The sequence below is a fragment of the Lineus longissimus genome, chromosome 3 (genome assembly GCF_910592395.1).
Source record: "Lineus longissimus chromosome 3, tnLinLong1.2, whole genome shotgun sequence".
Classification (NCBI taxonomy): domain Eukaryota; kingdom Metazoa; phylum Nemertea; class Pilidiophora; order Heteronemertea; family Lineidae; genus Lineus; species Lineus longissimus.
In genome coordinates this window covers 23,718,986-23,746,529 of record NC_088310.1, presented here as the reverse complement: position 1 = coordinate 23,746,529, position 27,544 = coordinate 23,718,986, and the positions used below count along the sequence as shown (strand labels likewise).

The window sequence follows — 27,544 nt, the reverse complement described above, 5'->3', positions numbered from 1 at the left end:
AAGGCAATGAAAAAGATAACTGAAAGAAACAAAATATTTGAACAAGTGGAAGGCAGCATCGTTCCGTGAAAACATCAACAGTAATAAGAATAACAATAACAATAACACATATCAATAAGTTAATCATATGAGCTTGATATTGAATTGGTCGAGTATTCTGATTTAATATTGCGTTGAGATATCATGACGCACGTATAATTTGGAATGTATTAAGGAAATAAATCTAACGAAGGTAATCTTAATTCACTTACAGGATTGCTTGGAATACTTACCAATCTGTCGATACCAATCTGTCGACAGTGACCTCGTGTTTGGCTACCCGTACTCCTTTACTGACTTCAGCTTCCAGCTCGGGCTCTCTAATTCTCTACAGATGACCGCGCCGATATTAACACCAATCACAATTCCCGCGACTTCAGGTTTCCATACTCCCAATAGTGTGCGTTGTCCGGTGTCAATCATAACACAAAGCGAGTATCAATACTAACCTTCAATTGATGAACAACTTCCCGCCCCCTCCTATGGTTCAGGGAGGGCTGGATTGGGGTTGAAACTAAAGATGTCCTGTGGTCACATGTAGAGCTTTGTAATCAGTTCTACTTCCAAACATGGCTAACTTTATCATAGCTCATGTTATGGATTAGACATTGTCGTATGTAAGCTGCCATTGTAGTACCAAACTCGGTGCGCTACTGCCATCGTACGACCAAGGGCAAATACTGATAATTTGGAAATGTTGAAGGTCATTGTCCTTGGTGGTACGATAGCAATGCGTATCGTACGAAGTCGAGTACGGATCGTGTTGGAACTGCATGGTTAAAGCTTATCATGGTCACACTGGTTAAGGTGATGTCATGTTACACATGGGTAGGGTTTGTGATTATTCACTGACTCCCTCATGTGTCAATGCTGTCCAGTCGTCGAAACGCTAAATGGTTCACAGAACAAAACAAAACTTTTTAAGAGTAATTTATATAGCCTGATATGATATCCCATTGGCATTTTTATTTACTCACGACTTCTTACACTATGCCATTCACCAAATGCTAAAATCTATAACTAAGTAAAGAAATAAAGTCTCTCTTTGACAGTTTGTACAGTTCGTTTAGGGCGAGAGTTTTCCAGTAGTTCTTGGATACACTTCCTAACCTCCTGGTAGCTTTTCTGCAATTACACAAGAAGAGAGAGAGAAATCGAGTTATGGAGAATGATCGGTACTAGTACTACTAGGGCACATTCGCATATGACAATGCAAACTCGGCTGTTAAAGGCAAAACAGAAGGAGGAGATCAGTTTTGACCGCCAAAACCACTACTTCTTTAATGATGGCAGTGGCGTATGAATATCAACATGTATGTTGTGGGCCAGACAGTTGTGCTACGAGATCTCTTTAACTGTCCGCCATATTGATCAAACTTAAGAACCATCAACCATTTTGAAAACCGTCCGTCTAAACTTAACAATGTACGGTTTGAACGAACTTTTGATGAGAGTTTTCCTGCATGGATATATCAACCACTTGGCACACTGATATCGTCTAAGCTACCGTTACACGTTCCGTTCATTCTCAGACGCCAAACCTACTTACCTACTCCTATACATGTCGCCTCTTGGAAGGGTTGCATGACTTTAGACAAATTCCGATACTTGTCGACAGCAAACACGTGACGTTTCCCACTAGCAGATACGGCAGTCTTCAGTTTGTCCAGCGTTACACCCTTCCCGATGGCTATTGCGTAGATATCGACTTCCATACTTTTCAAGGCCTTGGCTTCTTTCTCGAAAATGGGTTGGTCATTGGTATCACCATTGGTTATGATAACGGCGACCTTTTTGGACCTTTTTCTCATTCCGCCTAATTTTGTGAATAGTCTGCTCCGTACAACATCAAGGGCTGCGCCAGTGTCCCGGTTACCAGGCACGCGAGGTAGATCATCTATGGCCTCGTGTAGTTCCTTCTTGTCGTCGAACCAGTCAAACCCAGCATGCCAGTTGATGTAAGCCTTGGACGAGTACCGCACCAAAGCCATACGGTCTTTGCTCGATGTGAAGCCTCCGTCTCCTATTATCGCTTTCACAAAGTCTTTGGCCGTCTTGAATTGCTTTTCGGTTACTCCAGTTGAACTGTCGAGGACGAAGGCAACATCTGTGTCTTGGCACGTGCCTACACCTGAAATTACGATACCATCGTGAAGCCCATTACCCAGCATCTTTCTTCATATACATGTATCTCTAATTTGCTCTGACATTTAGATGTCTCCCCACCTTCTTGTTTCCTTATTCAATATAGTTCCATACATGAACCCTTCCTATTGCTCATGTACTGTCACATAACTTCTAGCTCTTCATGAATTGTCTACCAAAATCTTATTCTTTACCAAAAGAATGCCAGAATCAAGCACTCTTTTTCAGTTAACTTCTTGTCATGCACTGCACATTCGTGCATTACGAAATAATCAAATTGATGCCTGTCGGAGCATAACTTAACTGATAAAATGCTAAGATGATATTCAAAATAAATTCACGTACCGCTACCTGTAACTGACTTTTTCCTTGTGATCTCCTTATTACTTGTACCAATTGCGGTCTTCAGTTGTTGCTTTAATTGTATCTTGGATGGTGTAGAACCTTTCGTTTTGTTGTTGCTATCTGAAATTATCCTCCGTAAATCGTCAACCGGCAGACTTAAACCTGTAGCAGCCTGTTGTTTCACTCGAACCTTCTTAGAGCCAGTTTGCCAACTTTCGCCGCTTGACGTGTTCTTATTTGCTCGTTCCAGCAACTGTTTGGAAATGACTGGGTTGCTTTTAGCCACTTTCACTACCTGTTTCGTACTCAACTTATCGGCACCTTTTTCGAACAAGTGTCCCCCTGCCGATTTCTTCACCTCAGTCTGTTTGAGTAACTTATTCAAAACACCTACTCGTTTATCAGTTTTTCCAATCAACTTGCCTGTCTTTTCCGTCTGTTTCATGGTAGACTTGATCTCCTTTTTTGTCTTCGTAGCCAAAACCTGTTTCAGTAATTTCTTAGTTAAAGTTGTGTGTTTCCCATGCGTGTCAGTATCGGATTTGAGCTTTTCAGAATTTGTTGACAACTGTTTGATAATGTCAGACTTGGCAGACGACCCCACACCTTGTCCTAATATACCGGATTTCGTTAGATTCTTCGCGTCCTTTAGAAGCTTCTTCGTAGTGTTAGTATTGACCAATACGTTCTTGGTTTCCGTATTATTTGGGCGTTTCTCTGTTTGTTTCAGTAATTTCTTCACAAGACCTACTTGTTTCTCTGTTTTTCCGATCAGCTTGTCTGTCTTTTCTGTGTGTTTTATAGAGGTCTTGATATGCTCTTTCGTCTTCGTCGCCAAAGCTTGCTCAAGGAGGTTCTTCCCTAAAGTTGTGTGTTGGTTCAGTTTTTTAGTGTGAGATTTAAGCTTCTCAGTATGGGTAGATAACCTTTTGAAAACATCTGTTTTGGCAGATGATGCTTTGCCAGGTACCATCGTGCTAGTTGGTGGTTTCTTTGTTGTCTCGCCCGATAATTGTTTCAAAAGATCCTGGTCTACAACTAAATCAGACGTAGAACGTGCCTTAGCAGTCTCCTTCGAGCCCTTCCTTTTATTTGTGGTCTTTTTGGTTCCGTTCTTTGCAGTTGGCTGGCCCGTTGTTCTTCCAGCTGCATCCACAGTCTTAACCTTGTCACCAGCATCATCCGAAAGCTGTTTCAGCAGTGATTTACTAATCGCAGAAGCAGCTGGTTTTTGCCCTTTGCCCCAACTTGCATTCTCCAACCCATAGATGTTGGTCATTCGTTCCATGCTTGGAGTCTTTTTGATTGTTTTCTTTGCTGTGGGTATCTTGGATTTGTGTTCGACTTGTGCCACTAATTTGTTCATGTCAGGCGGTTCAAGGTTCTCCTTATTTTCTTCGGCTGTACCTTTTGTCTTATCTCCTGCTTCAAGTGCATTCAGTATATCTTTCTCTGCCATGTGATCGAAGGAAGGAGGCCCTCCTAAATCGTTAGTTGCGTCAGTTTGCTTTCCTGCGACAGCTGCCGTAGGTTTGGTAACCGCGTCTATTGTAGGCGATCTTGTCGTACTCTTCTTCGGTTGACTTCTTAATAATTTCTCGACCTTTTTTCCAGACAGCAGTTCATTGGTCTTCACCACACTGGCCAGGGTCTCGGTGGTGCTAACCTTGCCCTTACTTGCCATTGTGGGCAATGGATTATCTGTTGCCTGTGGTAATGACGATGAATCCTTTTTTGATGCAGGTTTCCTAGATGACTTCGTTTGTTTCAGTAGTTCTACCATCTTCGATTTCGATGCAGTCTTCGGTTTTGGCTTTTTACCTACAGACAGAGTCCTGATTGTAGTCGTCGCTTTGGCCAATAGTTTAGCAAGATACTCCTCTATCGGTACCTTTGGCGTTGTCTTAGACTGTGGGAGTTTCACTGTGCCCCCTCTACCTGACTTTGCCAAAACCTTCATTATGGCTTCGGAAGCAGACTCCTTCTTTGCCGACTTTGAGTGCGCATTTGGTGTTGAGGCAACTGGCGTCTTGAGCTTGACAGCTGGTGCTTTTCGTATGACCTTCTTTGTCGTTGAGTGTTTAGACCGAACGGCCTTCTTCCATTCTTCAGAAATTTCCCTTACCTGGGTTATCTTTGGTGGCGCTGAAGCTTTGGAGGTAACCTTTGCATTGGTTGCAGTGGTAGCTATTTTCGGTGATTGCACTGTTGTTTTGACTATGACATATGATGGTCGTTTGGTAGACTTTGCTGTTAATTTCTCTTGTATGTGTTTGATTTTGGCAGTTTCCTCTGCAGCCTTCATTACCTTAGCTGTGTCTTGTCCGGATGGTACTTTTGGTGACACCTTAGGAGGTTTCTGTCTAGTTTCTTTCGTAGTGGTTATTAGTTTGGCTAAATCTTGTTCAGATGATTCCTTTGGTTGGAAATTGGACTGCTTGCTGATAACTTCAGCAGCCTTCATTGGTTTCATTAGTTTTCCTATTTCCTCTGTTGATGGTGTAGTTGGTTCAACCTTAATAGCTGGTTCCCTGGTAGTACCCTTTATAGCTTTTGATAGTCGAATGGTCGTCTCTATGGATGACGTTTTTGATGCGTCTTTAGTGTGTTTCTTGCTAGTACCCTCTGCAGCTTTCAAAAGTTGATCTAGTTCCTTCGTGGTTGGTGCTTTCGGTGTGGTTACGGCTGTTTTTACAGTGGTGGTACAATTTGCTGCCTTCACCAGTTGATCTGTCATTTTTTGGGTTGGTGTTTTAGATGCGTTCTTTCCATTCACCTTAAGGGCTTCTGCGTCCTTTAGTAGTTTTTCTAATTCTGGAGTAGATGGTACTAGAGGTGTGACCTTGCCTGGTTTGATCGTTGAACTCTTTGCAGCCATCGAGAGATGAGCCATCACCTTTTTGGATGAAATCTTCGATGTCGTTCCGACAGGTGTTTCAACCGAAGCATTGGCAGCCTTTACTAGTTTTGCCAATACTTTTTTTGACGGTGGTTTAGCTGTCATCTTCGGCTTCTTCACAAAGCCCTTTTTCAGCAATTTCACCTTAGGATGCTTGGAAGTTCCCGATTTTAACCTGATATGATGCATGACAACCTTTGTGGGAAGTTGGTGAGAAGCAGTTTTAAGTTTTATTTTTTGATCAATCTTCGACTTTACCATCCCTGGCGCTGCAGTGACCTTCATATTTGCAGCCACCTCAGACAAAACCCTCGTTATCTTCTGGGCCGATGCTTCTGATGGTCTGATGTTTAGCTTTCCTACTGTAGGTTTCTTAGCAGACTCAGGTTTTACTTTTAGCTTAGCCTCTTCAGCTTTCAACAGTTTCTTCAATGCCTTGTTAGATGGTTGTTTAGGTGTGCCCTTGATAATTAAAGGTTTCTGTGTGGTCTGTGGTTCCGATGTTGCTACTTTTACATTGGCTACTATAGGTTCCTTTCTCGTCAACTCTGGTTTCTGTCTTAGCTTAGCTTCTTCAGCTTTCAACAGTTTCTTCAATGCCTTGTTAGATGGTTGTTTAGGTGTGCCCTTGATAATTAAAGGTTTCTGTGTGGTCTGTGGTTCCGATGTTGCTACTTTTACATTGGCTACTATAGGTTCCTTTTTCGTCAACTCTGGTTTCTGTCTTAGCTTAGCCTCTTCAGCTTTCAACAATTTCTTCAATGCCTTGTTAGATGGTAGTTTAGGTGTGCCCTTGAAAATTGATGGTTTCTCTGTGGTCTGTGGTTCCGACGTTGCTACCTTTACATTGGCTACTATAGGTTCCTTTCTCGTCAACTTTGTTTTATGTCTTAGCTTAGCCTCTTCAGCATCTAGCAGTTTCTTCAATTCCTTGTTAGATGGTAGTTTAGGTGTGCCCTTAATAATTGAAGGTTTCTCTGTAGTCTGTGGTTGTGATGTTACTACCTTTACATTGGCTGCTGCAGGCTCCTCTGTCGTCAACTCTGGTTTCTGTCTTAGCTTAGCCTCTTCAGCTGCTAGCAGTTTCTTCAATTCCTTGGTAGATGGTAGTTTAGGTGTGCCCTTAAGAACTGAAGGTTTCTCTTTAGTCTTGATATTTTTAATTGCGATCGATGGTTTCTTATCAGTTCCCGATTTTGTTTCATCCATGACTACATTAGATGGAAGTGTATGGTGTATGGACTTAAGTTTAGCTTTCTTTGGCCTGGACTTTTCAGATGCTAATGACTTAGGTTTTTTACTAGTTCCCGTTTTTGTGTGGTGCATAACCACATTAGATGGAAGTGTATGGTGTATGGACTTAATTTTAGCTCTCTTTGGCTCAGACTTTTCAGATGCTAGTGATTTAGGTTTCTTGCTAGTTCCCGTTTTTGTGTGGTGCATAACCACATTGGATGGAAGTGTATGGTGTATGGACTTAAGTTTAGCTTTCTTTGGCCTGGACTTTTCAGATGCTAGTGACTTAGGTTTTTTACTAGTTCCCGTTTTTGTGTGGTGCATAACCACATCAGATGGAAGTGTATGGTGTATGGACTTAAGTTTAGCTCTCTTTGGCTCAGACTTTTCAGACGCTAGTGATTTAGGCTTCTTGCTAGTTCCCGTTTTTGTGTGGTGCATAACCACATTAGATGGAAGTGTATGGTGTATGGACTTATGTTTAGCTCTCTTTGGCTCAGACTTTTCAGATGCTAGTAATTTAGGTTTCTTGCTAGTTCCCGGTTTTGTGTGGTGCATAACCACATTAGATGGAAGTGTATGGTGTATGGACTTAAGCTTAGCTCTCTTTGGCTCAGACTTTTCAGATGCTAGTGATTTAGGTTTCTTGCTAGTTTTCGATTTTTTGTGGTGCATAACCACATTAGACGGAAGGCTATGGAATATAGTCTTGTCTTCAGTAGTCGTGAGCCTAGGTTTTATCTTTGATTTTAGTTTTGCTTCCTTTTCAATAATCCTGGCAATTGATTTCAAGGACTTATCAGTGGATTTTCTCTTCGGGAAGTGCACTTTTTTTAGATGCTTAAGTTTAACAGCATTTTTAGGCGAAACAACTTTCCTTAGCTTCTTTGATTTTATGGTAGATTCTGAGGCCTTTGTTCCTTCCTTAGGTTTGAGAGTTGGCATTTCCCAGTGCGGCACTGCTGTTGCTTCTACCTTGACAACACGTTTCATAGCCTTAGCAGCCGCATGAAGATTCTTTTGTTTCTTTGCAAGCTCTTTCATTAGCTTCTTACCATCTATGGCAGCAAGTTTGGCTGAGTTTGTACCGATTGCCATATTCCTTGCAAAATGCTTCTTCTGCTTCGATAGATTTTTGGCTAACAGTTTTATATTTTCCTGCAGGCGTGCATACAACTTCTTGGCGATAACCTTAGCTTTCTTTTTCTCAGGCAAAGCTTTGAATTCCTTGCTTTTGGACAGTTCCTTTCTGATCACCTTCATATTCAGTGATGAATCCATCTTTCCCGTAACCTTTCTAGTCCTATAAGCTGACAACTTCTGCAATATCTGTTTATCTGTCTCCTTATTCTGAATTGATTTATTGATGATATCTATTGACTTCTCATCTAATTTTCCTTTCGATTCCGCAAGGATTTTCTTCAGGACAGCAATCTTTTTCGTCTTTCCCTTTTCTTTGCCTGCATGGAGCTTCTTGAAGAGTTTGCTGACTGCCTTTTTAACCCTGTTCTGCTTCTTGTTAGTTGCAATGATATCTGCTAGTTTAACTCGTTTCTTCTTCTTCTTACTCTGAGTTTTGGCTTCTGCCGCCAACCTTTTTCGTTCCTTCCTCATTACCTCAAGGAGTTCCTTCTCTCGTCTCGATGCATGCTCTCGTGGAACGCATACTGAAAACGCAAAGGATGTATTTTGTACCCGACAATATCTCTCATCAATACCAGCTACATCGGAGATAACAAACACACAACATCGTGAGGACTTATGAATATAAATTGTGACCAAGTTTTTATCGAGAACGAACAGGTTGATCAATCTCACTTCTGGTTTCAATTAGTCTTGCCAAATATTTAAAGCAAATTAGCCCTTTGCTATGCATGTTCAGTGGCATTATGTACATATATGTATCGAGATAAAATTTGATACTCACCATAACAAACCCCTTTACCAAACAAAGTTCCTTTCGGACAGCCTGAAACAATAATGTTGGTACATATCAAGAGGTATACATGTTGTCCCGTATTAATTATTTTATAAACTGAGGTGAAAGAAATTGATATCTAACGGTTCTGGTGAAATGAAAATGATAAACGGAAGGCCTTTCTTTTATAGTATGTGTTTAGTGTATATTGCTCACTTACCAGCAGGTGTAAGTTTGGGTTTCATTGTCTTCTTGATCAGATCCGCCACCTCCTTAATTGGCATGTCCTTCTCCTTCTCCAATGTATGTTTCAGCTTCTGCAGTTCATTTTTGTCAACATCCTTCACCACTAACTTCTCTGGAACCTTCATCTCCATAAGTTTGTCATTGGACACCGGGCAGGTTGGCATCACAGTTTTTTTACCATGTGCTATAATAACTGCAAATGTGAATCAAATATCAAGATTACAATAGGCACGTAGGTTATGATGAACAGGCGCATGTTGCACGTTATCTTGTCGCTATAGATTCATCAGCTAATGCTAGAGAAGGTTAGTAAATGTCATTTGAAGATTCCTGTATTGCGATTATCATAATGAGTGACCCTATTGCTATGACTCTACATGGTCCTGGCACTCAAAAAAATATTCGAAATTATAAGAAATCAAACGTTTTGAGCTTGAATTAAAGAACTATTAGATATGAGATCGCCCTCTCACCTTTCGTTAAGACTGCGTGATGTAGTATCTCTGTAAACAAATATAGATAAAGATGAAAATTGTGACCAGCCACGCAAAAAAGGCCGATAGGCTAGGGACCAAATTCATGAAATTGAGTTATTAGTGGATTGTAAATGTAATTTCAGAATAACTTAGAATATTTCGAAAATCTTCATTAATTAGCATGTTATGACAACATATCCAAGATATCTCCGCTCGCAATTGTTCAAAAACTCTCTCCAATTTCACACTTTTTTCATGAAATAAAACATAATTTTGTGGATAATTCATATGCTAAACCACTCCAGTCAATAGGGGATTCCCCGTGACGTCAGCGCTCGAATAGGCTGGTATTAAAAACCCACCGAACCAGGAAGTAAACACGCTACGAGTGGGTTTTACGCGCGAGATTTAAAGGGCCTATTTCTCGATAACAACGTCACCGCGAGGAGGCACCTTTTTGCGTGGGCCGAGAACAGACATGTGTGGGATCTTAATATAAATCAACCTGCCCAGAACTCCCCGGCTGCTATGCCTTTGCACCATAAGTGTATCTTATTTAGCAATGCCAACAGTATGAAGGCCCTGGAATTTTAGTTTCAGAAGTGGTTCAGTCCCACAAGTGATGCCATAATACATTTTTACATAAGAAACGCATGTAGCGGTACATCCATTTTATCAACATGAAACGTTAAATCATAAGTACCTAGTTTAGGTGCTCCTTGCATGAATTTACCATGATGGAGAACATTAGCCCTCGGTATACCGTGGTGAAGAATCACTTTCTTCAAGAGAACGTGCTGAAGTACGTTTTTCTTCTTGGTACCATGATGAAGAATGTCCTCTTTTGTTTCTTCTTGATGAAGGATGTCTTTTTTCGGTTTTGAATGGTGAAGAATGTCTTTTCCTACTTTACCATGGTGAAGAATGTCTTTAACTGGTTTTGCATGATGAAGAATGTCTTGTGTCTTTTTTCCATGGTGAAGAATGTCTTTAACTGGTTTTGCATGATGAAGAATTTCTTTTGTTTTTTTTCCATGGTGAAGAACCCCTTCTTCTGAATGTGCGTGATGAAGGACACCATTTTTTGACGATCCGTGAAGGAGCACCCCCTTCTCTGACGTTCTATGATGAACAACACCTTTTGCTGTATGCCCATGATGAAGGACCCCCGACTTCGTATGAACATGCTGAATAAGGCCTGCAAAGAATAACATAAATGTAGTCAAAGACTGAGGTAGTCTTGTATGATAGTCTTGGGGCTCGTAAATATCACTATATATATTGCAAAAATAACTTTTTCAAAGTATCGATTCCTTAGGCATTCTCGATCTGGAATATGAAACTTCACTGGTACCTTGCCAATTTGTGATGCAACTTATTAACAGATTTTCTACGTGAATCTTACGTCTTAAAATCAAGTTGCCGAGTTGTTATAAATGGAAGTTGCCGACATACCTGCATGAACGCCAGCCTTATGGTGAAGAACTCCTACAGAAGAATATTGTCATATTGTTAGTTCAAAACAATGATAATGATTAAATGATAATAATAATAATGATAATTAGACCATATGTACGTGTACAAGAATGAATACAAGAAAAGAAGAGAAAAATATAGTGGAAACACGGTGAGTCGGACCCGTGACCACCAAATCAAACGTCCAGTATTCTAACCGTTGAACAATCAAGGCTTTCATGTTAATACGGTGGGGATCTTCGTCTCGTCTCATAGGCGATTTGAACCTTGTGTGGTTGCCACTTTGATAGAGGGCCTATTCCAGCTTTAAGTTATAGTCGTTTTTAAAAACGTTGCCTTGGCTTGTGCCCACCTTTTTATTGTGGGAATCATTCATTGAAGGTTTAAAGCAATGATGACCAAACTTACACCAACGGGTTTTATTCATATATTTCATTTCATAAAATCAAACATATGTTTCGCAAAAACTTAAAACTGAAGTTGTTTTTATCGATAAAACGATTAACACTGACGGGATGGTGGTGTGGCCATTTCCTGGGCAAATTATTTCCAAAAAGTGCTAAAGATCACTTTAATGCGATTTAGCTGGCATTATGATACTAAAGCTGGCGACTTTACTTACTGCCAGCTTCGATCAGATGATGAATCAAAACTGAAATAGGCAAGTATACATAATGAATGTCACAAATAAATCGATGGCTGTGAACCTTTTTTTGGAAATATATCGCATATTCTATTGTTCATATTCCGATACTGCAGGTACATATTCCGATACTGTCCACATATGCATCGAGGTGATAGTCCATTCCATGTCGAAAATCCAGAGACGATTGTTACAAACTCATTCAGTTTCGTGAACAAGTGCATGTACAATCCCTGTAAGATTCTTGTGAAAGTCTTAGTTAAGATATCAACTACGACAGTTAAAAGACTCTTGAGACGGACATACAAAAGAGGAGGGAATTGCAAACACACCTTTATTTCCACGGCTATGATGCATGATAACTGAAAACGAATACAAAATCTGTACCATCAGAGTGTTGATGGAAATAAGGAGAACATATTTCAGTTGATACGATTTTCAATGTTTCAGGAGTAACTGTTGTCGACGCCAGTTATTAGACTACCGTCAAATGAGCAAATAGAAGGGAACGTGTATGGAGAACTAAATCAAATAGGAGATGTCTAACGTCATTAACGTAGTAATTTACTGAGGTAGTTCTTCGTGTGGGTTTTGGGAAAGCAATCATGTAATACGTGTACAACTAAACTCGGGATTATTCCTTTTACGCCGTAATTGGCTTATTGCATAATATTGTTCTCAGAAGAGGCTAAGAGCCCATATTTGTATATGTTCTACGTCAATCTCAATATGCATCATCTTTATTCATTCTTGATCGTACTAGCCTAATTTTTTATTTCTCTGAAGCTGAGTCTATACGATGTCTTTGAGTACTGTCTCAATAACAGGTTACCCAGAAGAACATGTATAATGCATCTTTTGATAGAATAAAATGTCATACAAACCTTTCTCCCTGTGACCATGGTGAACCACACCTTAAGAGTAAAATTTTTAACTATCAGCATAACTTGCTTCAACACTTTAGGTCTCAATTAATGTCAGAAGTACAATAGAGCAGTCCGTCTGTGGAGAAACTGAGTGCAAGAAATGGGGCAATACGGTATCATTTGTCGATCTCATTACTTGCACTTTTTTGCAAGATCTTAGCATTTAATTTTTTAAAGGTCAATCAATCAATTTGAATTCTTGTTAAAAAGATTCTTGTCTGAAAAACTGGACTTTTGACGTGACGGACGAAACAAGTTTTTTTCACATTAGCACGCGCCCAAGCCTCACCTTTCAGCTTTAATGCATGGTGTATTACAGCTGTATTAGAAAAATAAAGATAAATGAGTTGAAAGTGATTTTTAACGTGTTTTTTTTTAAAGAATGCAAGTATGGACAAGCTGTTGAACAAATTAGGGAACACTCTACAGGAATGCGAGGCAGCCACTGTGAGGCGTAAAAGACACTTCTCAATTTCTACACAACTTACGATATTTTACAATCGTTCTGATGATCAGAAGTCATTATCTTTAAAGCATCTCTGACAAAAAATACAACTACATTTGCTGGTTTTCTATGAAGAGCATGATTAAAACTTTTTTTATCCGAATTCCATAATCTAAAGGTCTTGAGCTTTTGTTCAGTGTCAGTCGAATTATCTTTTCCTCAAACTCATATGCGTTACATACTCATATACAGTATACGCACCCTTCGATGGTAAGCTTCCATGATGAATATCTGAAATGATTAAACACAAAGACAACATTAGAGTTACATGTATGACTTAGTCACGATCACCCTTATGGGGTTGAGAATCACGTCAATATACGATGGACAGAATATGTCACTCGTTAAATGTTATCTTCGCACTAAACGATTTTCACGAAGCGTGACTAGTTGAATAAATTGTACCCAGTTTTTGTCAGGTTCCACTATCTTTAAGTTGTTTATGATTTAGTTTTCAGGGGATACGTTTGTCCAAAGCAATGTGGGCTTAAAGCACAAACAATTCATTATCATACTAAGACTGTGCATGTCTTGTTACGAAGAAGTTACATATAATAATACAATGTACCTTTTTTTATCTGACCATGATGCAATATACCTGAAAAAGAAAGAAATATGCTTCAAAATGTTATGAAGTTTTCATTTGTTGGAATAAGTCAGTATCTGTTCCCAAATCAAACACATCGAGTACATCGAGTTCATACGTTCAAGTAACTTGTCTATCGCTCGCGCTTACGCAATTTAAAGAGTCCCTAAACGTGCTTTAAACAGAAGCGATAAATACGTTCAAATGCTTCTTAAATCAACAGGGTTCAAGCCCTTCCAGAATATCTCGTTTGATTGAAATCACGCTGATTACAAACGAGTTTTTGTTCAGTGTCAGTCGAATAGTCTTTTCCTCAAACTCATACACACCCTTCGATTGTAAGCTTCCATGATGAATATCTGAAATGATTAAACACAAAGACAACATTAGAGTTACATGTATGACTTAGTCACGATCACCCTTATGGGGTTTAGAAACACGTCAATATACGATGAACAGAATATGTAACTCGTTAAATGTTATCTTCGCACTAGACGATTTTCACGAAACGTGACTAGTTGAATAAATTGTACCCAGTTTTTGTCAGGTTCCACTATCTTTAAGTTGTTTATGATTTAGTATTCAGGGGATACGTTTGTCCAAAGCAATGTGGGCTTAAAGCACGAACAATTCATTATCATACTAAGACTGTGCATGTCTTGTTACGAAGAAGTTACATATAATAATACAATGTACCTTTTTTTATCTGGCCATGATGCAATATACCTGAAAAAGAAAGAAATATGCTTCAAAATTTTATGAAGTTTTCATTTGTTGGAATTAGTCAGTATCTGTTCCCCAATCAAGTACATCGAGTACATCGAGTTCATACATTCAAGTAACTTGTCTATCGCTCGTGCTTATGAAATTCAAAGAGTCCCTAAACTTGCTTTAAACGGAAGCAATAAATACTTTCAAATGCTTCTTAAATCAATAGGGTTCTAGCCCATGCAGAATATCTCGTTTGATTAAAATCACACTGATTACAAACTTGTAACTCTTTTCGAACAAAAAGAAATATCAATTTAAATTTACGTATCCAGGGCGCAAACTTTAAGTTTACCTTTCATTTTCATTGTATGGTGTAGCACAACTGGAAGTGTAAAGAAGTCAGTTTAACACCTTAACTTACACTGCGCTCTTCTTCTCTGCGGCAAAATAAGTCATGCTCAGAATGGATACCGAAAAACAAAAATCTCAACTTTGCTTAAGATTGTGAATGTCGTCGACCATAACCTATTTATATATTGTGAAAAATAAAAGGCACTTCCTTCAACATGCACGATTGTTCACCTTGTATGTTGAGAGGAGAATGCGATTTGGTTCAGGTCCTTGATGTCTACGATGCTGAAGTTTTGTAAAATACTTTGACCCCGTACTTTAAATCTCATCATTTATTTGTGATGGCGTACCTTTTAGTTTTTCTGGTGATCCTTTCTTACCGACTTTATGAACCACGTCTCGACCAGCCCTCACGCCTTTACCTCCTTCTTTGCCAGGTTTACCAGTCACCTTCTCGCCAGGTTTCTCGCCAGGCTTAAGATGGACCAGTTTTCCTCCTTCTTTGCCAGGTTTACCAGTCACCTTCTCGCCAGGTTTCTCGCCAGGCTTAAGATGGACCAGTTTTTCACCAGGTTTGAGATGGTGAACCACTTCTCTTCCAGCTTTTAAAGTTTCATTGACTTTTACGCCTGGTTTGAGCCCATGAACCAATTTCTTGCCAGGTAAATTCTCGTGAACCAATTTCTGTTCACCGGTCTGTTGATGTATGACTGCAACAGTAGGCCCCATGTGATGAACCACAGTTTTTCGAGATTTGATCTCGTGGGCAATTTTTTGGCCAGGCAAAAGGTTGTGACTAAGTTCTGAAAGAAAAGTGTTCTTCGGTGACTATTTTGCCTGCTTCAGATCTGATTTTGATTGGAAAGCTTGGGAATTTTGAATAGCATGAACGTTCAGAAGAAGCTGTGATCCAGCACCTGGATTAACTAATACATTGTAACAATGTGAAACATAAATGTTTTTATTTACATACTCGTTCCTTTCAAAAAAATATGCTTAAAGCATTCTGAATAAAATTCAAAACGTTTATTCGTAAGACAAGGATTACACCCTCTTGTTAAAATAATGATTGGTAGCACATTCACAGTTAATCGGCCTATCTAAACAACTCGTGGCTTGCGAGGAAATGAATTTTGATTAGACGCGAAGGAATATTGAATTGTACTGACAGGACCGCGGTAATCTACCGTATTATGTACTGCACCCCATGGTAGAAAATTACTCGCGTGCAGGGTGACAAATAAAATTCCGTGGTGTTTATATACACGCACGGAAGGACTGCACCTTAGTCTGTAGTGAGGACCGTTTAATAGTTAAATGCAAACGGGACCAGCTTCAGTTTTATTCAAACTTACCTATTTTATAATCTATCAACCTGAAGCTTTCGATAGCAGTAAAGAATGTCGATCAAAGAGCACTGTCACGCATGTTCTTACCATATAATCTCGGATATCTATCATTTTCCGTAATAAAGATTCACCAGAGCAATTCAATATGTTCAATATATCACTAAGATGTCCAACGTAACACGAAGATTCAACGACGCGATCGATACTTACCAAAATAGAAAAAGAAATTCCTGCCAAGGCATACCTGTGTACTACAGGTCTACAAGGCGACCACAAAACGCATGTGTTCACCATGCCTACTAGCCAGGAACTAACATTGAATACATGCATTGCGTTACGACATCACCTTGATTGCGGTTACGTTCTATTCTTAGTCACGAACCCTTGAATAGGAACTAATCTTGCGTGTGATTGGCCAAGTGGTATTCTATTGATTTATATTTTTGAATGGGACTGTGACCATAGTTTGTGGTAGAAGTATAAGTTAGAATTGTGGTTGCCAACATTTCTTGATATCCCGTGGTTGCGTTGGTAATGTGTTGGTATTGTTTTGTAAATAACATTGTCTACAGTGTTAATGGCCTGGTATAAAATGACTCTAAATATAAGTGTACCCGTACATTCTATTGGTCTGTATAATTTACACATTGAATAGGATGACCCGCCATAGCGCTCCCCTGACCTCACAATCACGCCGCTTATCAGATATATCCCCCAGTTTAAATCACTACATCTTGCTTCACATTCTGGTGCACCAGGCACTTGTCCGGTAATTGATGGTGCATCACCGTATTTCATGGTGATTCCATATGAGTAATAGGTTTCTCGGAGGACTCGTGGTGTTGGACGCCTAAGATTATCGACAACTTTAAAAACTCAAGCTACGAACGATTATGATGTAGATGAATAATATTTCAGATTGTTCTCCAGATGTCACCGAGATTAAAAGAAATGGACATTTGAAAATGTGACGAACGTATTGAACACTTTTGGATATGAGCAATAACACTCGGAAGGGACAAATGCATTCTACAAACATGCACATCAGTGTTAGGCCTGCTGTTAGCTATTTTAGGTGCTTAATATGACTTACCTTTAACTGGTGACAAGTGATACACGATCGCTGTAATAGGATATGATTATTTGTTAAGACAAAAAAATACAAACGTGAAATTTAGAGAAATATTCAAATATTTTTGCCGCAAGCACATTTCTATCTGAAGTCAACTGCGCTGAAAGTGACAATGGCGAACATTTTCCTACACAACATTACATGTACTTAGTATTTGGATGCAGGAATTCGAAGATTCATACAATAAACAATTGCCCCCACTTAGCTAACGATGCAATACTCTGATACAGCATTTCAGTTTTGACTATTAGTGACAAATATCAACTCACGTTTCTTCAAGGGGGCCTTTAAATCTCGGAGTCGGACGCACATCATCTTGTTCCATACCCATCCTTTGTGGCATGCCACCTCTGTAAATAGGAGCCAAGTTATCAGCATGGTTATAATTTGCAGATTCACAGCATTCCTGAGCCGCTATTTGAGAATGTGTGGTGTAGTTGAACTGTTACACTGCATTTAATTTCTAGTTCTTTTGGTAATGTAGTAGACAAAAACAGTGGTTGTGAATAAGCCAAGTGAGCACATTAGATATACATGTGCACTCCAAATGATTCTGACTTTTTTCCTCTTTTTCTCGTCATTCTGAAAGTAATAGTTTTGGCTTTATCTATTGACTTACGATAGCATTTACTTGAACGGTAAACCTTTCCCCATGCACATTTGCCGTCTGAAAACAGAAATTGAAAATGACTGACCTACTTCCATGTAAACCCTATGCACCGTACTTGAAAGAATAAGATGTAATATTCAATATCATGACAAGTCATAACGCCAGAAAAAGGCGTCTATATTTCTTCAGACCCGTTTCATTTTGGATTATTGAGACAAAGCGATATCTATCTATGACAATAGTTTAGACCCTTACACATTGGCTAACCATGCCTCATTTTAGATTGGGTTCGGCTTATTCGTTTTTCTGAAGAGTGATACGTTGCAAGTGACAACGCAAATACTGCGTTAACTGGACATAAAGGTTTGGTATCCACTAACCTGAAGCCATTGAGTTGATCCATGGAATTGCCTTGGCTTTGAGCTCTGCCTTGTTCCACAGAGACAACACCAGCATATGTTGAGGGAAGTAGATATCATGCTTCAACTGGTGGTTGAGGTCATCACCGATGAGGGACGCGTACAAACGGAGATTCATTCGATATATCCCAGCCAGTGTCCTGATTGTTGCTTTGCTATCCGTCACCGAGGCTGTGCAGGCTCCTAGGCAGAAACCAGCCTTTGGGACACCCTTACGCCAGTTTTTCTTGTTCTTCAAAAGCTTCTCAACCTCAGCTAACGCCTTTGGCATACTCGGTAGCGTCCCGAGGTATTTCAAACCCTTGATGACCTTCACGTAGTTTTCAACAGCCGCTGGGCTATTCATGACGTAAAGCTTTGGAGTGGAAGCGTAATGTATAAGTCGAATCAGGATGCTTTGTGGACCAACATTGAACGAATCCAAGAGTGTGAACAGCAACTTTTTTGCCTTGTGGAATGGTGCGTTTCCAGTGTATTTCGATGCATCGATGAGGATGATCAAGTCTAGTCGGAGATTTTTCTTTTTCTCGCCTAAAAGGTTGGAAATAAGATATAAGTTCAGTGCAAATAATTTGAAAGTTGTCTGTCATAAAAGGATCTCCGATGAAAGCACTATAGACTTAAGGACATTGTGTAGCGTGTTGCACCAATTAAAAGCAAAACGTACTATTCAAAGCAACACCCACACCATCGGCGGCATGACCTTAACTCTGGTCTGAACCAATCAACATTTTGGGTCAAATTAAGCATTTTTGGGTGCATCAAACTATCATATATATTTGTTTACGAGTGACTATGTAAAATCGAATGTTGCAACTTACTTGGCGTTGGCAACTTATCGCCAAAGACCTGAACCTCGCATAAGGTCAGCACGCCCTTGTCTTGCTTGATGATGGTGACGAACCGACCTTTCATTGCAGTCAGACAGGTAAATGACTTGGTTTCTCCCTTGGTGAGTGCTTTATCCTCGTAGAAGCAGATGTTAGCCTTCGTCGCCTTGAATGTCTTGCTATTGGGTGCGTCACCCGAAACTACAATGGTGAATTTCTTTAGCCGCGTCCCTGAAATATGGATGTTGAGTACAAGGTCCCTATGATGGCAGAAGCAAAAAATACGATGGGGGAATTGTAGATACTAAAGTGTTTCAGGATTCGAGTAACGAAGATATTTTCTTTACCCTGGAACAGATGGTGAGTGATGTTGTGTCAAATACAAAAATTCCATGCACGACGAAACTGACCGTCAATATTAGGGCTACATAAAGTCACTTGAATTGTTGTAACCACGGCTACCTATGAATTATCTAACCTTCGATCAAGATAGACTTCTTTGCTTTCGTTTCAGAATAAAGGTATAAGCTCAAACTGCTGAAAAGCAATTTATCTGGAGAATATTTCAATTTATTTCACAAACTTACAGCAGCAGTCACCCCGATTGGTAATCTTCACCACCTTAACCGTAGCCCTGGTCCCAAGGTCAACACTCCACCACTGCCGTGTTTTGGCGCTTGGGACTACCTCAGTGTGGGTGCAGGACTTGGCCGAATATTTACTGCTGGTCACGCCATCCACCGCCCGATAGGCTTCTCCACTGTACCGCTTGCTTGTCGTGCTCTGGAATGCCTTCCTTTTGTAAGCCAGGTTCTCATCTGAAATATCAAGACTAATATTGCAATGTTGCCTATTTAGATTTTACTAAACATACCACAATTCGACAAAGAAACAAGAAGTGAACATATTCATGCGGACAGTTATTTTGTTACACCGGTTACAGCACTGTCCTATGTACTCTCTGGGTCCGTGATTAATCATGGGGTCAATACAAATGCCAACCGAATTAATATAGTGTTTCTTCAACACAAAAGAAATATCACGACACTCTCAATGTATCAAACAGTTTACTAAAAGTTCCCTATTCTAATTACCACAGGCCATTTGTTTATCAGAACACAGTCAAGCAGTCCGGTTGAAAGCCACTTACGCAACTCTTTGTCCATCAATGATACGCACTTCTCTCCACCCCAAACATAGCCAACCTTGCATTTTTGCTCAGCTGAAAGACGTCTCAGAACATGTCAATACCCAACCACGACCAAAAACATTTTTGATATTTGAAAAGAAAGTTGTAGTGGCGACTCCAAAAAATGAGATGGTGCCTTTCTTGTACAATCTTTTGATACTAATAAAATAATATTTTATTTTGTAAAATATTATTTTCACCATCTATATTCACCAGAAAATTAGTCATATTCTACTAATTTTGTAGTGAAGATTTATACCACTTTTCAAATCTGAGGCGATTTCAAACTAAAACATTTGGTATATATAAGAATAAAAACCGTTGACACATTCTTCAAAATATAGAATGTACCTTGATAAACATCTGCTGTGTTGATTTTAGACTCTTCAAAATAGAAGAGTTTACCCATATATCTGCCTAGTTGATTTCAATTCTTCAAAATAAAGAATGATAAACCTTTGTGAACATATGTTGAGTTGATTTCAAACTCTTCAAAATATAGAAGAATTTACGCATATACAATGTATATGTGCCGAGTTGTTTTCAATTCTTCAAAATAAAGAATGATAAACCTAAGTGAACATCTGCTGTGTTGATTTCAAATTCTTCAAAGTAAAGAAGAATTTACCCATAGATATGTTGAGTTGTTTTCAATTCTTCAAAATAAAGAATGATAAACCTTTGTGAACATCTGCTGTGTTGATTTCAAATTCTTCAAAGTAAAGAAGAATTTACCCATAGATATGTTGAGTTGTTTTCAATTCTTCAAAATAAAGAATGATAAACCTTTGTGAACATCTGCTGTGTTGATTTCAAATTCTTCAAAGTAAAGAAGAATTTACCCATAGATATGTTGAGTTGTTTTCAATTCTTCAAAATAAAGAATGATAAACCTTTGTGAACATCTGCTGTGTTGATTTCAAATTCTTCAAAGTAAAGAAGAATTTACCCATAGATATGTTGAGTTGATTTCATATTCTTCAAAATAAAGAATAATAAGCCTTTATGAACATCTGTCGAGTTGTTTTAAAATTCTTCAAAATATAAAATAATAAACCTTTGGAACACATTATTATTATTATGTATCTTTATTCATGTAATAATCGATTACATATGTTGAGTTGATTTTAAATTCTTCAAAATATAGAAGAATGTACCCTGGTAAACACCTGATGAGTTGATTTCAAACTCTTCAAAATACGAAGAATCTACCTACCTGCCGAGTTGGTTTCATCCCTCCCAAAACACGTAAAACGATCTTTACGTTACCTTATCGCACTAAAATGAAGGGTTTCACGTGGACGGCAGCTAGTACCTTTGTCATCATTTTGCTGAACGAGTCTTATCATATTGCTGAAGATATTAACCTGCCAACAAGAAACTGAGATTGTGTTTTCTTCCTTCATTCACATCAAACATTCACGCCAGGCCACGCAAACTTACCTTATGGGGCGAGGACGGACATATGTACCTGATGTCACCACTTTCAACCACAATCACTGTCCAACATGCACATAACCTTTCGCTCGTGACATGGTAAATATGACCATCCTGGTTTTACCTTTCCTTTTGAATTGTTACTGTTATCGTCATAGAAGTTCCATCCTCCAAAATCAAACATGCAGCCGTCAGGAACTTCATCCTACACTTCTTGTGATTCAGCGAAGCTGTGTTCATCGGCAGGAAGCAGTTTTTCTCAAGGATCGTGACCACTATCGCTGTCTTCATCATCATTCGTTCAGAATGAACCTGTCTGAAAAATAGTTGCAAAACAGTGGATTTACCTGCAACCGTCGTAAGCGGTCAAGGTTGTAAACCAGAGAGCTCCTCCCACGTTTCTCACTTCATCAATGACATTCTTTTTCCGTGATATGATCTCAGACTTCCTTCCCATGAGATGCAACTGGCCCAGATGACGCTTCTTCAGGAATCTGACCATGATCAGCATCTTCGTCATCTGTCGAGTTCGATCTACCTGAAAAACAACCTGAAACGAAACGCGCAGCAACCTGAAATCGCAAGGAGCACAACATGTTGATGTTTTTCCTGATGCTTTTGCCATTCCTTGGAAGAACCACCACCGTTTAGGGATAGAGAAAATAAAAGACCTGAAACAAATGTCGTTGTCTATGCTGGAATGCAACGAATTTAAATGACAGCACGTTTAGCCTTCCCTGTGACTTTCCTAATATATATTATTAGTGAAGTTACTGGGATGGTTCTATGCAGGACAACCTTTTATTCTACCATCCATCGCTGTCAATTTCTTGGAGGCATTTCTTGACGTTATTCCATAGGTGACTATCGTTTGCAATCACGTAGTATACAATGGGGGAGGAGGTGAATACTGTTCACCACAAGGGGCCCGGTTCGATCCCGGGACCCATATGTCGTTCCCTAAATATCTCATGTTAAAGGCGACTTTCGCTGACTTGAGAATGATGATTTACTCCACAAACATTTTAGGTGTAGGTGAACATAAGATAATGTTCACCTCAGGGGCCCGGTTCGATCCCGGGACCCGAATACAATTTCAAGATTAAATCTGCTACCCGTGATACGTTTGCTAACTACTTCACAATAATTTTATCTTTACTCGTGATGTTTCGATAGTTGAGGTGAATGTATGTATAGCCTATGTCAACCATTTTTGGGCCCGGTTCGATCCCGGGAAGCCTTAATTATTTCGATGCCAGCCAATAATTCTGGTAATAAAGTAGTAGCATATGTACAACTTTGGCCGCAATTCCGTCCATTTTGAAGCTAAAATATTAGGAGATGGTGACGATCTATCATTGCGGCCGGTTCGATCCCACGAGGCCAAACGAGAGAAAAATTGCTATTACCCAGAATTTATTCGACCTCCATTTTTGGAAACGTGGAAAAGCCTGGTTCGATTTTCTAGAAACCAACTAACATAAAATGGTTTTTGTAGTTTTATTGTTTTATATAGCCCAGCATCACATCAAGTGTCTCGTATGGCTCTTTAGGGAAATCTCGGTTCTGGTTTTATCTTTGGAAACATTATTGAACAATGGACTATTGTTGGAGTAAACACCACCATTTAGAAAAAATCATAAACAACAACTTATTTTTCTTGAAAAGTTGGAACAATGTTTTAACTTCTTGATGCAGAATTATTATTTCGAAGTCTTTTTCTCAACACTGTCACCAGTGCAGACATACCTTTGAAGTGGCAACCATCATGTGTTCTGACATATCCGGTCGGGCATTTCAGCACACACTGGCCGTGTGCGTCCGGTTGGAAGTTTGGTGGACACTTGATACCTTAAACACAACAAAGTATATATATATCGATTTTGCCAGCGTTAAGTTGAGCCTCTTCAGCCCGAACTTTGGTCATGCAACAGTAGACATTAAATACCTTAACAGGTCAAATAAAATAGGACTTAGAAGAAATTTAGTCCTAGTAACTTACCTATTTGTGTCTCAACCGAGGAAAAAGTGGAAAAAGATCAAATTGGACGTTAAAAACGTTGCTACCGATTTCACTTTTCAATGGTAACGAAATTTCTATCCTGAAATGAAGTTGAGTTGCTTACCGCTGGTAGGTATGCATCCTTTGGGTGAAGGTTTGTTTCCTGGGGGACACGACAGATGCGTGGCTGTAGGAATACAAATTAAAAGATGGTAAGTGTATATGATCGATTGCGAACTGACTGTGTCACAGCCTGAGGTGCCACCCACCTACAGCAAACCTAACCCGACTTTGAGCAGCTTTGGCAATAGATCACTGGTGATTGATATTACAAATCGTTGGTTACTCTGGGTTGACTTATCTAGGTAATCAATCAATTACGAATGGATAAGAATGTACCTTTTCTGCAGACTCCTTTAACTCTTGATTCTCCTGGCTTGCACTGCAGCACACATCCTTTGGTGGTGAATTCATGATGTGGTGGGCATGGACCTGGAGTTGAAGTTATGATCAATGTTTTTCAAGCTACACTTGTCAACAAACATTTGGTGACACTGTCTTTGAGCTGATAGTCCAAGCTCATCCCGAAAGAAAGGGCTAAAATCGAAAAATCCATTGAGGCGAAAAAGATTTCACCATTATTACCTTGCTTTGGAACTGCGGTTGTGATGGCCGGTTGCTGTGGATTCAGAAGCTGTTTCAAGGTTGTTGTCGTTATTAGCATGGCCGGTGCTTTTGCCACCCTCGGAAACGCTGTTTTCACTGAATGCGGATGTGGAACATTCGGCACAGCCGGTTTTGCCGTTGGAGCAGACGCTACCGTTGGAGGGCCAGCAGGTTTTGGTGCTGGTGCTGCTGCTTTTGGTGGGCCAGGAGGTGTGGCCATTCCCACTTTTGGCAAACCTGGCATTGTTGTTGGTTTCTTTGTCGTCTTGGGTGCGGTAACGCACTTGCCGTCTTTTCTAACATATCCAGAAGGACACTGTAGCAAACAGCCTTTTGAAGTGCGGTCGAATCCTGGTGGACACCCAGAAACTAATATAAAGAGGATATTTCGATATGAATGGTAGGCCCAATGGAGGCAATAAGATCTTCATTAAAGGCCATGGATTAAATAAACCAGCGCTTTGGTCTAAACCATATATCCGAGTAGCTTTGATTTGATCAGAAAGTGACAATCGGCTTCAGTTGACCGCCTAGATCAGAATGAGTTTGGATGATAAAATACGCAGATGTTGACGTTAATGTCAGTCATCTGCCTCCCGTAGCCGAAATCAGCCGTTTAAATTGATTTATACAAAATGAATTCTTACATAGCTTCCCTCCGCTTCCCAAGACCCTGCACAAGGGAACATTGCAGTACTCCTTTGGAACAGCAGGATCTGTGCTATAGCACCATGGACCCTCCGGAGCACCACTCGGATTACGACAATAGTTTGATGCCTTGGCGAGGGTCCCATCGGGAAAGTTTGATACATTCTCAGTGTGTTTGTGCGGCACTTGTGAAGCCCAACTCTGACAGTTCCTGCCGCTTCTTGTCTTGGACACTTTGCCGTTGTATGTTTTTCCATCATGGGTTTTCTTGCAGTCATCTGTGCCTAAAAAGAATGATAAAGCATAAAAAAGCACCGATTGCATTCAGATATTGGACAGATGATTTGTCATGAGGAAAGCGTCTTGAGGGCAACTTATAATCAAGGAGACATTGAACATGTAAATCACCTTGGTTCCACCTCGCTTTGGCTGCAGCGGCTTTGTTGGTAAAGATTATGGAAGAGTCTCAAAAGCAGTTAACTGCAGTAAAGCAGTGGTCCCCTCCGAGGTTTGGAAAGCAGTTATTTGAATATTGCGTTCAAAGGTTATGTCAACACAGCAGCTACCTTTCAATAACTGTCACTGAACATATTGCAGTAAATGTATCGTCAATGTGTTACGTTCATATTGTCTTACCCTTGGCCCCACCGACACCCTTGGCAACGCATGTCTGTCCGACCTTCATTGTGTTCACTGGACACTGATAGATACATCCCGTCTCGGTCTTCTGGAAAGGCGGTGGACATGGAGCAGTTTCTACGCAGAAAAAGAAGTACTTCGATAATCCTTTATTCCAGTCATCTCTATCGGAGTTGACTAATCTAATGGCAAACTAAATACCATGAGAGCACTTTCGCGCAAGGGGTTCAACCACTTAAGAGTTAGCATTACTGGAGGCTTGTCCTTTAAGTCAAAGGCGTAATACACCAACAATTAGTTATCTGAACGAAGAGAACGCATCAGAATACAAGTGCACAGATACTCTTGCATGTAAATACTTTTCAGTCATACGTTCACTGAAAGATTGGATGAAAATAATTCAGTCAACTAAGTCAAACAATGTATCTTCCGCACTAGTCAAATGTTCACCATAACTTACGTAGTCCAATACAACCATGCGGTGTGTATCTCGTTCCTCGAGGACAGAGTAAAACTGGAACACATCGAATGGATAAGGGATATAATCAATCGATATTTAGATACAGAATTTGTTAAAAGATATCCTGCAAACGGCTCCTGAATACAAATAAAAAGTCATTAAAACTTTGTAAGCATCAGTAAAGATACGTTCGTCTGGTGCGCAATTTTTTAAACTAATACCACATTTTTCTATGCTTTGATGGGAATAATTTTTCATGAAGCAGTGCTAACGTACTTGTATTGAACGGACTTGGTGGTTCGTGACAAAGGGGTCCACGGAAGGACAGTCCGTAGGCGCAAGTTGCATCTGAAATTAAAACAACACCATCAATACAACCCGCAAAAGTACATGTATCTTAAACCACTATTTCTTTTATCATACACGTACGTGAAGTAAAAGTGATGAAAAAAATCCTCTGTTAAATTGCATTGTGACACAACTCCATGGCATTGTTGGGACTGGCTCCGGTGCTGTTGATCATGAACAATATCAAGATCGCTTGTCCTGATGAGTTACATTGTATGCAAAATAAATGAATAAGCCTCATTTACTTACGTTTACAATCTGATCCACGCATGACATTCATATGCTTGCAAGTAGAATCTAAAAGGATGAAAAAGCAATGCAGATGATGAGTAGAAAAATATATGCCATGCCGGCTTTTTGGTTCACAATAATTACATAATGTCGGGGATAAAGAACTACTGGATTGGTGATTGTATCGAATTATAAAATGACATAAGAAACAGAGACAAAAATAATGGAATTTTTTTCTGCATGGAAAACATCACACACACCTGCTCGCAGCCTCATCAGAAGATGTGCAACATCTCTCTCAGCAGTCGTTCCTTTGGCCATGGTAAACTTAAACACTGCTTCTTTCCAGAACACGTGGCGCTGGAACTGATCATCCGGTACAAGGCCAAATGGGATGGAATACTGCCGAACTCCTTCCTTGTACATGGCTGACATACTGTTGGTCACGGCGGCGGCGTCCTCCGCTGAGCCCGGTTTACAACTCCCCATGTAGAGTACGACCTTCCCAACGTGGCCCGGTCTTATCTTCCATTTTTTGCGAAGGAATAGGTGGGCAGCGTCCGCCGCAATGGCCATGTTAGGTAACTTTCAAAAGAAAAAATGATATTGATTTTATCATCGGATTAACTAAGTTCCAGAAGGGAAAGAAAGCTTTCTCCCACTTTAAACAGGTTTATAGGTACCGAAGGTTTAAAATCATACCAATTATATCAGTGACAGACACCTTTCTGACTAATGCTACCTAAAATAAAATCGAACGTTTTTTCTTGTTTTACCATAAACAGCATTGCTTACTATGTTAAAAGGATCCATATTAGGTAACTTTCAAATGAAAAAAAGATATTGATTTTATCATCGGGTTAACTTAGTTCCAGGAGGGGATGCATACTTTCTCTCGCTTTAAACAGGTTTATAGGTAACGACGGTTTAAAATCATACCAATTATATCAGTGACAGACACCTTTTTGACTAATGCTACCTAAAAGAAAATCAAACGATTTTTCTTGTTTTTCCATAAACAGCATTGTTTTCTATGTTAAAAGGATCCACGTCAGGTAACTTTCAAAAGAAAAAATGATATT

The 27,544-nt window shown here is 39.7% G+C and overlaps 2 protein-coding genes across 2 annotated transcripts in view; both read right to left on the bottom strand.

Moving 5' to 3' along the window:
* Positions 1-27,544, bottom strand: part of LOC135484862 (uncharacterized) — a 46,022-nt gene that overhangs the window by 6,268 nt on the left and 12,210 nt on the right. Inside the window, exons 21-30 of the mRNA XM_064766557.1 lie at positions 26,723-27,047; positions 26,481-26,528; positions 26,160-26,231; positions 25,884-25,937; positions 25,421-25,540; positions 24,784-25,068; positions 24,116-24,505; positions 23,870-23,962; positions 23,595-23,657; positions 23,218-23,319 (exon numbers count right to left, since the gene is read on the bottom strand). Of these exons, the coding sequence (XP_064622627.1) occupies positions 23,218-23,319; positions 23,595-23,657; positions 23,870-23,962; positions 24,116-24,505; positions 24,784-25,068; positions 25,421-25,540; positions 25,884-25,937; positions 26,160-26,231; positions 26,481-26,528; positions 26,723-27,047 (1,552 nt within the window). The remainder of the gene's footprint in view (positions 1-23,217; positions 23,320-23,594; positions 23,658-23,869; positions 23,963-24,115; positions 24,506-24,783; positions 25,069-25,420; positions 25,541-25,883; positions 25,938-26,159; positions 26,232-26,480; positions 26,529-26,722; positions 27,048-27,544) is intronic.
* On the bottom strand, positions 967-20,179 carry LOC135484314 (uncharacterized). The gene is made up of 23 exons (XM_064765661.1): positions 19,993-20,179; positions 19,430-19,660; positions 18,834-19,073; positions 17,974-18,543; positions 17,603-17,650; positions 17,253-17,333; positions 16,945-16,974; positions 14,853-15,305; positions 14,504-14,533; positions 14,137-14,166; positions 13,056-13,085; positions 12,639-12,668; positions 12,308-12,337; positions 11,756-11,785; positions 11,403-11,432; positions 10,760-10,792; positions 10,008-10,502; positions 9,302-9,331; positions 8,803-9,021; positions 8,592-8,633; positions 2,530-8,331; positions 1,589-2,170; positions 967-1,164 (listed from the first exon to the last, which is right to left on the bottom strand). Exons 1-23 carry the CDS (start codon positions 20,006-20,008, stop codon positions 1,145-1,147), a joined length of 9,102 nt encoding a protein of 3,033 aa, XP_064621731.1. The 5' UTR covers positions 20,009-20,179; the 3' UTR covers positions 967-1,144.